Consider the following 12,076-nt stretch of genomic DNA (forward strand, 5'->3'; position numbering starts at 1 on the left):
TTGATTCCACGATCACACTTTGCCTTTACCTGCACCACAAACACAAATTGAGATGCATGAGTATTTGATAAACACTCAGTGAGGCAATCCTCCCATCTACTGGGCTATACACACAAGCAACAGTGATTCCAAAGTTCCAAAACAAGCAACAAACAAACACACAAACCAGGAAATCAAACATCGTCTCGCTGGAAGGGAGGTGTCGACCGACACCAGCCTAGTGTCGACCGATACTGGCTAAATGGTATCGACCGACACTACCCCACAGTGTCAATCGATGCCTGACTTGCTGGTGTCGATCGACACTCCCTCTGCAACTGCGATCCGCGCGAAGTCGAGAGTCGAATCTCGCTCCCAATATCCTCCAAATCGTCCAATACTCAAAACCCAAGCCTTATACCTCCGTAGGAACCTGTAACAACCAATCCCCAGCAAGAAAAACACACAAACAAGCAACAACAAGCAAGAACAAGGGAATCAAAGGCTTAGATTAGCCATGGTCATGCACTCACCTCTCTGCAGAAAGTTTCTGACCAAATAGAACGAATCCCTCACTCCTAGCAAGCTTCTAGCACCTCCAAGCCTTAGATCTCTCAGGAACAGCAAGGAATCTCACCAATCTCTCTCAGAAGCTCAAGAACTACTCTCTCTTTTCTTTTTCTCTGAAAACGGCGGAAAACACAAAACAACACGACCCTAGGTCATTTTCTTCCTCTAAAAACTCGATTTTAGGGATTCCCTAAACCAACCACGTAAACCGGACAATTAAAATTGAACCGACCAAACTGGCCACAACTGGTGTCGATCGATGCCTCACGAGAAGGTGTCGATCGACACCCTTACCAAAATACCAAAAATTGGTTTGCGGGTGTTACATTAGTCCAACGACTGAAACCTCATCTTAATGGAATCATTTCTGAGGCACAAGCCGCTTTCATCCCAGGTCGTATCATTCAGAACAATGTAATGATTGCTCATGAACTGATGCACTCCCTAAAAGTTCGTAAACGTGTTTCACAGACATACATGGCAGTAAAAACTGATGTTAGTAAAGCATATGACAGAGTTGAATGGAGTTTTTTGGAAACTACTCTGAAGGTGTTTGGTTTTTGCGAACAATGGATAAGCTGGATCATGGAAGCAGTTAAATTGGTTAATTACTATGTTTTAATCAATGGTGTACCTCATGGTAATATAATACCAAAAAGAGGAATACGTAAGGGAGATCCTCTTTCTCCATACCTATTCATACTCTGTCCTGATATTTTAAACCACCTTCTAACTTCAAGAGTAACAGATGGAGATATAAGGGGAATTAAAATTGGGAATGGTGTACCACGTATTACCCATCTGCAGTTTGCTGATGATTCCCTCTTCTTTTGTCAAGCGAATAAACGAAACTGCCAAGCTCTAAAGGACGTTTTTGATATCTACGAATACTACTCAGGTCAGCAAATCAATAAATCAAAGTCAATCATAAGTTTTGGTTCTCGAGTCAATGGATCGACGCAAGACAGATTAAAGTTAATCCTCAATATACCAAACCATGGAGGAGGTGGAAAATATTTAGGCTTCCGGAACAATTTGGTAGAAAAGAAGAAAGAAATGTTCACATATATTATTGACCGAGTTAAAAAACGAACTTCTCATTGGAGTTCAAGGACTCTATCACCAGCCGGGAAGGAAATAATGCTTAAATCAGTTGCAGTTTGCTTGTCTACGCTATGTCGTGTTTTAAGTTGCCAAAGGGCGTTACACAAGACATCGAGACATTATTAATGAAATTCTGGTGGGAACGAAATTCAAATCATCGTGGTATATCATGGAACAGATTAATACATTCAAAAAAGGAGGGTGGTCTAGGTTTCAGGGAGTTAGAAAAGTTCAATGATGCTCTGCTTGCAAAACAAGCATGGAGGTTACTTAAATATCCAAACTCTCTGTTCGCAAAAGTCATGAAAGCCCGCTATTACCAGGATGATAACCTGTTAGATGCAATGGAGCGTAAATGTTAGAATTAGCGGAAGAGATTGAGAATTTGAGTAGCTTAGAAAGAGTTTAGTGTGACAAACAAAGAGAATGTCTGAGAAGATAAGATTCCACTAGAATATCCTTTTACAACATATGTCTACAACCTTAAATAGGAGACTTAATTAGGGCAACCCCCTCTTTACAAGAATAGAAACATAGGATGTCGACATTTAGAGAGAGAGAGAAGTGTTTCCCAAGTGGTGATATGACATCTCCGAAGTCAACTTGTGCACCCGTGACTCTCTTCTTCTCATCGTTCCCCAACGGCTAGACTGGAGTGTTCTATAACACCTAATGGGCTTGATGGACTGAACTTCTTCTCTTCCCTTGCCCTTATGTCTTAGATAGAAACCTCGGCCTTATTGTGAAACTGTATGGACGTCCGTATGGTCGAGTCTCGAGATGGAACTTGATCAATACTCCCCCTCAAGCTTAGCCGAATGCAATGGCTAAGCTTGGAACCCGTGAAGCATCACCTCATTAAAAACCTTAACATAGAAAACTTCATGGGACAAAACTATGTTTAGGGAAAAAGAGTGTGATGTCCACGGATTAGGGAAGTGAATCAAGGATGAGTCAAGTCTACAAGACCAAGTTTGCAAGTTTGCTATGAATGTGTTCGTAAACCTTGGGGCATGCAGCCTTTGTGAAAATGTCAGCCAGTTGGTCTCCACTCCGAGTGTGATACGGAAAGACCACCCCTTCTTCTATCTTCTCACGAACCTTGTGGCAATCTACTTCAATGTGTTTGGTTCGCTCGTGAAAGACTGAGTTGGTGGCAATATGAATCGCAGCTTCATTGTCACAGTGCATAGTGATTGGTTGTTTTGTCTCAACACCGAGATCCTTGAGTAGTCCTTTCAACCATGTCAATTCACTCGTTAGCTTCCTCATTGCTCGATATTCAGCCTCGGCACTTGAACATGAGACCACCTTTTGCTTCTTTGATTTCCAAGTCACCAAGTTGCCTCCTACAAAGGTACATTATCCGGTGGTGGACCGTCTGTCGAATGTATCGCCGGCATAGTCAGCATCACAATAGCCTACTAACTCAGTGTTGGAATTCTTGCCCATCCAGATGCCTTGACCCGGGTGTCCTTTGAGATAGCTTAGAATCCTTTCCACCATGCTCCATTGGTACTTAGTTGGAGCTTTCATATGTTGAATTACCTGATTCACAGCATAACATATGTCAGGTCAGGTGATGGTAAGATATATCAACTTACCCACAAGTCGTCGATATCGCGTGACGTCCTCGTATGCCTCATCCATCGGTTCCTTCGGCTTGCCCTCCTGGGCTCTAACACTCTCCCCTTTTCGCTTGAGCTGATAATCCTCATAGAGTGGTGTGAGAGCCAGTTTAGCCACAAGTTTACCTGTTTCAGCCAACAAATCGAGAGTATACTTTCGTTGTGATAGAAATAGGCCTTCCAGGGAACGGCATACTTCGATCGCAAGAAAGTATTTCATCTCGCCAAGATCTTTAATATCAAAGACAGACTTAAGAAAGTGTTTAGTATTTGAGATACCGTCCTTATTGTCACCAAAGATGATAATATCATCGACATAGATCAAGAAAACAATGATGCCAATGTCACTTTGGAGAGTAAACAAGGTATGATCAGCTTCAGACCGGCGAAACCCACGATCTTTGAGTGTAGAGCTGAGTTTGTGGTACCAAGCTCGCGGAGACTGCTTAAGGCCGTAGATAGCTTTCCGAAGTTGGAGACAATGTCTTCAAGACCAGGCGGAGGAGTCATGTAGACTTTGTCTTCGAGTTCACCTTGAAGAAAGGCATTCTTCACATCCATTTGCCATAAGTCCCACTCGAGATTAGTGGCCAAGGAAAGGATCACACGAATGGTATGTAGTTTGGCCACGAGAGCGAATGTCTCCTTGTAATTCGTCCCATATGTTTGAGTGAAACCGCGAGTCACAAGGCGAGCCTTATACCGTTCAATATCCCCATTACTCAAATACTTGATGGTGAAGACCCACTTGGAGCTAACCGCCTTCTTTCCTTTAGGGAAATCGGCTTCATCCCACGTATGATTCTTAATCATAGCGCCCATTTCATCTTATACCGCTCCCAACCATTCATCATTTTCTTTGGCTTCATCATAGTTTTGAGGGATCCATTGATCCTCAATCTTGCCAAAGAAGGCCCGATGTTCTTCTGGTAGAAGCTCAAGTGAACAGACCGCTTGGAGTGGATGAGCCAGAGCTTGACTATTCTAGTAAACGCGTTTATCTTGCCATGTAGAACGATGAGCGGAACGATGAGACTTAATGCGTTCACTTTGTCGTAACACAGGATTTGTAACCTCTTGGTCATCTACTACGGTTACAATGTCCTCAGCTGTCTCATCATCATGTTCTGTTGCCGCGCGAGACTTAATGCGTTCACTTCGTCGTAACACAATGTGCAACCTCTTGGTCATCTAATGCGGTTACACTGTCCTCAGCTGTCTCGTCATTGTGTTATGTTGCCTTGCCGCCACTCGCACAAACTGTCTTAGTAGCTTCATGAGGTGCATTACTGCCCGGAGCGTCAGAATGTTTCGTAGGGATTGGTGACTCTTCGTCACCATTGGTCAAGGGAGACGTACTTTGATCACGTATCGGCTTTGGTGGAGGGTTGCCGAGGTGATCAAGAAGGAACCTCAAGCTAGACGCTCGGTCATTTGGTGAACTTGAAAGATCCTTTAAACTATTCCAATCTTTCTTGTCGAAGTAGCCAGCGTTTTCCATGAACTTCACGTCCCGAGAGACAAATAAGCGACTTGTGGTCGGCTCATAGCATATAGCCCTTTTGAGTTGTGGAGTAACCGATGAACATACACTTGGTGCTCTTAGCATCGAGTTTACTTCTTTGCTCTCCAGGCACTAATACAAAACAAACACACCCAAACACGCGTAAGTGATCTAATGATGGTTTAATTTTGTTTAGTACCTCGAATGGAGACAGGTCGTTTAAGACTCTTGTTGGAGTTCTATTAATTAGATAGCAGGCCGTCATGACAGCATCACCCCAAAATCTCTTAGTGACGTTTGTGTGGAACATCATCGACCTTGCAACCTCCATGAGGTGTCGATTCTTCCTCTCCGCCACACCATTTTGTTGGGATTTGTATGGGCAGGTAGTTTGTTGTAGAATCCCATGTTTGGTAAGGTGTTCCTTGAACTTGTGACTTGTGTATTCTCCTCCATTATCTGACCTAAGTACCTTTATTTTAGCATTGAAGTGATTAATAACATAATTTTGAAAGGTAACAAATGCATCAAAAAACTCTATCTTTAGAAGGTAACAAGGTGATCCATGTATAGTTAGATTTTTCATCAATGAATGTCACAAAATACTTGTTATTATCTCTAGATAAACATGGTGATGTCCATACATCTCAATGTACTAAATCAAAGCAATGCTCATAAATAGTGGTAGACTTAGGGAAAATAGACTTGCAATGTTTACCAAGAATACAAGACTCACAATTTGAGTTATCAAAAGAACATTTGGAAACATTAAATTAAGAGCACGAGAATGGGGATGGCCTAGCCTAGCATGCCACATAGTATCCAAACTAACAACAAAACAAGACTCAACCGAAGTAGATAGACTTGGTGAGGTTTTCTCTAGGACATAGAGATCTCCTTAATATCCTGAAAATGAACACTATTAGGACCAAAGATGGTGTAGCATTTCAAGTCATTAGTGGTTCTCTTAACCGATAAGAGATTTGATGTAAATGTAGGCATAAAGAAAGCTTTTGAGGTTTTATCAAATAGTTTCAAGTTCCCTACTCCCTTTACTGGTATTCGATCTCCATTTGCTATAATAACACTTCCTAAAGCCGGTTTTATGTTGTCTAACAAACTCGGGTTACTAATCATATGGTGAGAAGCACCCGAGTCAACAACAAGTGAACTACTCGGATTAGAGGCAAAGAAAGTGATACCAGAATCCTTGAGTGAGGCAATGGATCGAATGAGTGCCTCCAAGTCAGATTTCCTCACCACCTCACCATAGGATGCAGTCATAGCCGCCTCATCTCCTTGTTTTGACGACCCGATTCTTTTGTCGCTAGTCACTTCCTTAGAGAGATTAGCCTTGAACTTGGCCGGCTTGAGATGAGGATGAAATATCCAGCACTTGTCTTTCATGTGGCCCCGCTTCTTGCAGTGGTCACATATCCACACCTTCCTATCCTCCTGTTGGCTGTGACAAGCTCCCCCTTACTACTAAACAGATCAAGAGACCCTTGTTCCTTTTGGATCTGCGAACAAATGTCTTCAAAGGTAGGTAGCCTGTCGGATCTCAGGATGTGCTTCAAGAGGTCATTGAAGGCTGGATTTAGATTAAGTAGGAGACCAAAGATCTTGTCTTGCTCCTTCCGTTCGTTTAACACCGCCGGATCCAACGAACTTGGTCGTAAAGTGTCAAGTTCTGACCAAAGCGCTCGAAATTTCCCAAGATGTTTGGTAAACTCCAAATCCTCTTGAGTGAGATTGTTAATGGCTTTATTGACTTCAAAGACTCTCATCAAGTTCGAGACATTACCATACACATTCTTGAGTGTCTCCCACAGTTCTCTAGCCGTCTCGCAGTATGAGTAGGCCTCAAGAATCGGAGCATCAAGTGAGTTTTGGAGAACTGAGAGCACTACTTGGTCTTCTTGAAACCACTTTGCCTTCCTCTCAGCCTCCTCTTCTTCCACCTCAGAAGTGTCTTTCTCATCTCCTTTAGAGATCTCCTTTGGTGTGTAGTCTTTTTCGACGTGGCTCCAAAGTCCTCGACCTCCTAGGGCAGTTCTTGTGGTTTGTGTCCACAGAAAGTAGTTAGTTCCCTTAAGAACAACTGGCGTAACAATCGGCTTAGAATTATCCATCGAGTAAAGCAAAGAGAAATCAAAGAAGAGTGAAGAATATAAATCTTAGTAAAACAAGAAGAATAGACTGATGAGATTAAATTATCAAGAATCAAAGAACATGCTCTGATACCATGTTAGAATTAGCTGAAGAGATTGAGAGTTTGAGTAGCTTAGAAAGAGTTTAGTGTGACAAACAAAGAGAATGTGTGAGAAGATAAGATTCCACTAGAATATCCTTTTACAACAAATGTCTACAACCTTAAATAGGAGACTTAATTTGGGCAACCTCCTTTTTACAAGAATAGAAACATAGGATGTCGACATTTAGAGAGAGAGAGAAGTGTTTCCCAAGTGGTGATATGACATCTCCGAAGTCAACTTGTGCACCCGTGACTCTCTTCTTCTCATCGTTCCCCAACGGCTAGATTGGAGTGTTCTATAACACTTAATGGGCTTGATGGACCGAACTTCTTCTCTTCCCTTGCCCTTATGTCTTAGATAGAGACCTTGGCCTTATTGTGAAACTGTACGGACGTCCGTACGGTCGAGTCTCGAGATGGAACTTGATCAATAGTAAAAACCAATCTTACGGATGGTCTTCTTTGTTATATAAAATTGATCTGATCAAAAAAGGATCACGCTATTTGGTTGGAGATGGCAAGACTATTCGTTTGGGCAGGATAATGTGTTACCGAGACACCCGCCTCGATCGATAACCCCGAGTGATCCAAATGATAATATGACTACGGATGTTCTGATAAAGAAGATTGGAAGCTATCGTACTTGGGACATAAATAAACTCGAGACTATCATCACTGCAGAAGATAGTACAGCTATCAAAAACTTGTATATCTCGCAAGTTGAAACAGCAGATAGGTTAATATGGCAGTAAACACTTTCAGGAGAATATACTGTTAAATCAGAATATTGGTTTCTCACTCATAATCCTTTGGATCCTGACCCTGCACCAGATATTCTTCATGGTTCAGTTGAACTGAAAAAACAAAATATGGAAGCTCAAAATATTACCAAAAATCAAACATTTTCTATGGCGTGTTCTATCTAAAGCTCTCCCAACAACAACCCGTCTACGCACTAGAGGTTTGAATATCAATGCAATCTGCCCAAGATGCTATCAGGAGGATGAAACAATTCTTCATGCCCTTTTCAGATGTCCTTTTGCAAAAATGGTCTGGCGTATGTCTAATATCTCCCCCAATACACAAATTAACTGCACACGGATACAGAGTCATCTATTGAATTTCTACTAAATCTAGCAACTCAGCACAACAATCCACAAGACTCTTATATACCGTTTTGGCTACTATGGCGAATATGGAAAGCAAGAAACACTACAGTCTTTGATGGTATTAGAGAAGGACCCACAATTACCGTTTTGAAAGCTGTCTCTGAATCAAAAGAATGGACAGACACATTGCTACATAACGAAAATCTCAGTCCGATTACCAGTACTCCCCATATATCTTCTTGGTCTAAACCAACCTATCCTATGTTTAAATGTAATTTTGATGCAGCTTTTTTGATCCTCATAGCCATATAACGTCGGGTGGGTGGATAATTAGGAATCATCATGGAAATGCTATGGTTTGGGGAGCAACAAGATTACCTTCTTCGGAATCAGCTATAAAAGCAGAAGCGAAAGCACTATTATCGACCTTACAACATGCATGGACACGAGGATATTCTTCAATAACTTTCGAAGGTGACTGTGAATCACTCATCAGAATGGTTAATGGACAGCATGAAAATGTTTCTATCTTGAATCTGATTCGAGACATCCATCACTGGAGATCAAAATTCCATACCTTTGCTTATACTTTTACAAAGAGATCATGTAATGTTGTTGCTCATACACTTGCAAAATTTGGTTGTCAAAACACAGATTATTATGTTGAGTCTGTTACAAAGCCTGTTTGGCTAATTGAACCACTCTGTAAAGATTCATGTTAAGCAATATAATAATTATTTGAGTAAAAAAAAAAAAGATATGGAGACTTCAATGAAAGTGTCTTTGACCAGAATCAAAAATAAATGTTTTTACCGTACATTTGAATAGTTTAAAATGGAGCTTTATAAGAACCAACTAATTCTATTTTCCCTTTTATACATTAGGACATTAATGTTCCTCCTGAGCTCAAGGATGGTGAGGGCCTTGTCACAAATGGATGGTTCAGCAGTTCAGCTGCAGTTGGTCGCTCATCCGGGTTCACTTTGAGACACTTAAGTATGAAATCACGAGCGTCTTGGGATAGAGTATCAGGTATTTCCGGAAGCGTACCCCTTGAGATCTTAAATAGGGCTGCAAGCTGCACGTTTGCACAAATTCTGATTTTAGATCTTAATGGGAACAAACCATAAAAAAAAATAACAACCGTTAACACTAAAAAACTGAAGGTGCCAAGGTGCAAAACGAAATCACTCTTTGACTTATCATGAAACTGAGCCAAATGTTTTGTTCGTGTCTTTTTCTAAACCCAAGTGTTCATGTGTGTTTCAGAAATAGTTAAATAGTTAGTATGTAAGTTATATAAAGAAAGTCTTGAAGACTTACAGGATGTAGAACAGAGTAAGGGATCTGGCAAGTACACATTTCGAGCACAGTGCACCCAAGGCTCCATATATCAGCTGGACTTCCATGCCCATCATCATTACCCTTAGGGTTAATAACCTGATCAAATTATTATGTTTCATTTAGAAAGAACCGTACAAAGTATAGCCTAAAGTACAATCAAAATGGAAAGAAATCCAAACTATCTGTGATTACACAAACATACTTACAGTTATAAACACCATAAACAGAAATAAAGGAATTTTAATCAAATACTCTGAACTCTGAAGGAAACAAGGGTGGGGAAATGTGTGTGTGTGTTAAGCAACAGCTTAGCATCCAACATTGCAACAATACAGCATCCAACATTGCTATTCCTGAATGAGACGTTTGTTTTTCATTGTATTCACACAATCAAAACAGTGGGAAGGATCCCAAATCAATTACCTCCGGAGCCATCCAAACTGAAGTTCCCTTGCAGGACTTAATGTCGTTTAACTTTGACTCCTAAATAACAAAATGACACACAAGTACCAAGTCAGAAGAATAAGCGATGTACCAGATTATTACTTAAGAGCAAAAAACTATAAACATGTATTAGTGGAAAAGAACCTTTGCCAATCCGAAATCTGCAAGTTTGACGTCGCCATTAGCGTCCACCAGTATATTTGCGCAGTTGATGTCCCTTTGTCGCATAAGATGAGAAAATAAGCAACCTAGGATTTACATGAACGGTTATGACAAGAGAGTCTAACCTGTGAGTAAAACCTTTATCGTGGAGAGATTTCAAACCATCAAGAATCTGTCTTGTGTAATTGGAGACTACAGAGTCCAGAAGCGGGTAACGTTGGTAAAGGTTTAGAAGAGACCATTTGGTTACAAGCTCAAGAAAGATGTAAAACTTCGACCCGTCCTGCAAACAACGAAATGTTATATTTTAGAGCTATATTGATTTTGCAAAAAAAACAATGCTTAGTTAGCTGCAAAGCTAGAACTGCAGGATCACACCTTGGCTGTGCCACGGTATCGCACAATATTCTTATGCTGAAGCTGATTAAGTAGTGCAATTTCCTATGGAAAAATGAAAAAAATGTGGTAATGAGACCGTGCTACGATGGTAGTAATGACGTACATAAACCATGTATGTCTCACCGTCTCAAGGTGTTCATACACAGAGCAAAATGATTCTTGTCCCAAAGGCTCACCCTTCAGCCAAGACGTGACTAGAACATTGCTAAACTTTCTAATCTCAATAGACTCGGAACGTGTCGATTTAGTATTTTCCCAATTCGCAACACCACCACTATGACCTGCTTGACTCAAATCCATTTGAGAGGGCGTCATAAAGGAAGAAGTCGAGTTGGTATTAACGGAGGAACTAGAAGAAGACTGACTAAGTAGTGCAATATCCTAGAGAAAATGAAAAACATGGAAAAAATTAAGATACTACTAATTAATGGTTGCTGGAGCAGATCATAAACCAAACATATCTCACCGCTTCAAGTTCATGATGAATGCATTCTTGTTCATTACTTCCTAAATCAAAAAGTGAAACTTCCTTGACAGCAAAGAAGTCCCCATCTCTACATTTAACATTTCAAACATCCATCAAAAAACCAAAGGCCAAAAAGGTACAAAGAAAAACTAAGAATCTGATTTCAAGTTCAAGAAACTCATTAGGTCTTACGCTGAAACGGCTTCGTACACAGAGCCAAATGATCCTCGTCCCAGAAGTTGACCCTTTTGCCAAGAAGTGATGATAGATTCTCCAGCGGCAAAAATCAGCGAGGTTTCACGATCCCGAGATTCCATTTCCCGGAAACTGATGCGATCCGGGAACTCCATACAAGGCGTTATAATCAAGGAACAAATATGTTACTCGGACTCAACAGAGCAACTAGCTAGAAGAAGACATGATATTATGATGACTAAGTAGTGCAATCTCCTATAGAAAATGAAAGATGTGCAATGAGATAATGCTACAATGGTACTGAAATATGATGCAGGCAGATCATGAACCAGATATACCTTACCTCTTAAAGTTGTTGTTTGCTTTTTTACGTCAATGAGAGAGAGGGAGAATAAATATACAAGTGGAAATTTCCAAGCAATTCGTAGTTGACGACGAAGACTATTAAAAGTAAGGAAGGAGCAAACAAAAGGAAGTTGACGACGACGACGACGACGACTTGTGAAAAACAAGAATTAAATTTTGCTTTATATAACTTAACGTAGTTCAGTAATAACAATTGTATATTGAATTTTTTAAAACTTGCTTCTGATTTTGAATTATTTTTGTGGGAGACTTGTTAAAGATTAAAGGGAAAAATCTATCTATTTGAACGTTTAATACCTAATGTTGTATTACAGTCTCTCTTCAGAGTCATTAATTTTTTTTCATTAATTTTTTTTGCCCTTAGGTACTTAGTACACACTGAAGATAAAACAATAACCCATCGAGACATGAGATGTGTACACAGTTACAACCAGGTTGAGCATAGTCTATAGAAGAACCAACTATGATTATGCAATACATTATACTATAATTTAACAAAACTAAACAAATCTATGCACCCAAAAAAAAAAAAAAAAAAATATGCACCAAAAA

The 12,076-nt window shown here is 40.4% G+C and overlaps 2 protein-coding genes across 4 annotated transcripts; both read right to left on the reverse strand.

The window, feature by feature from the left end:
* Positions 4,513-6,192, reverse strand: LOC109126515. The gene is made up of 3 exons (XM_019230144.1): positions 5,758-6,192; positions 4,985-5,257; positions 4,513-4,917 (listed from the first exon to the last, which is right to left on the reverse strand). Exons 1-3 carry the CDS (start codon positions 6,190-6,192, stop codon positions 4,513-4,515), a joined length of 1,113 nt encoding a protein of 370 aa, XP_019085689.1.
* Positions 8,909-12,051, reverse strand: LOC104720340 (mitogen-activated protein kinase kinase kinase 1-like). 3 transcript variants are annotated; one of them, XM_010438265.2, is made up of 10 exons: positions 11,502-12,048; positions 11,156-11,413; positions 10,964-11,051; positions 10,621-10,878; positions 10,477-10,539; positions 10,224-10,381; positions 10,081-10,153; positions 9,916-9,975; positions 9,472-9,588; positions 8,909-9,226 (listed from the first exon to the last, which is right to left on the reverse strand). In XM_010438265.2, the coding sequence occupies exons 2-10, from the start codon at positions 11,311-11,313 to the stop codon at positions 9,029-9,031; spliced, it is 1,173 nt and encodes a 390-aa protein (XP_010436567.1). In that variant the 5' UTR covers positions 11,314-11,413; positions 11,502-12,048; the 3' UTR covers positions 8,909-9,028. The 3 variants fall into 3 exon arrangements, with proteins under 3 accessions (XP_010436567.1, XP_010436572.1, XP_010436578.1); XM_010438270.1 differs by having other exon boundaries at positions 11,497-11,513; XM_010438276.2 differs by lacking the exon at positions 8,909-9,226 and having other exon boundaries at positions 9,495-9,845; positions 11,156-12,051.

This window comes from Camelina sativa, chromosome 2, assembly GCF_000633955.1.
Source record: "Camelina sativa cultivar DH55 chromosome 2, Cs, whole genome shotgun sequence".
Lineage (NCBI taxonomy): Eukaryota > Viridiplantae > Streptophyta > Magnoliopsida > Brassicales > Brassicaceae > Camelina > Camelina sativa.

Bases quoted from the DNA above. Each gene is read 5' to 3' on its own strand.
- LOC109126515 (XM_019230144.1), bottom strand. From the start codon at position 6,192: ATGAAAGACAAGTGCTGGATATTTCATCCTCATCTCAAGCCGGCCAAG. The intron at 5,258-5,757 runs GTTAAGAGAACC...GCTAAAATAAAG, and splicing joins TTACATCAAATCTCTTATCG to GTACTTAGGTCAGATAATGG. The intron at 4,918-4,984 runs GTACTAAACAAA...GTTTTGTATTAG, and splicing joins ACGACCTGTCTCCATTCGAG to TGCCTGGAGAGCAAAGAAGT.
- LOC104720340 (XM_010438265.2), bottom strand. From the start codon at position 11,313: ATGGAGTTCCCGGATCGCATCAGTTTCCGGGAAATGGAATCTCGGGAT. The intron at 11,052-11,155 runs GTAAGACCTAAT...TGTTAAATGTAG, and splicing joins GTGTACGAAGCCGTTTCAGC to AGATGGGGACTTCTTTGCTG. The intron at 9,227-9,471 runs GTAAGTCTTCAA...GCAAACGTGCAG, and splicing joins CTTACTCTGTTCTACATCCT to CTTGCAGCCCTATTTAAGAT.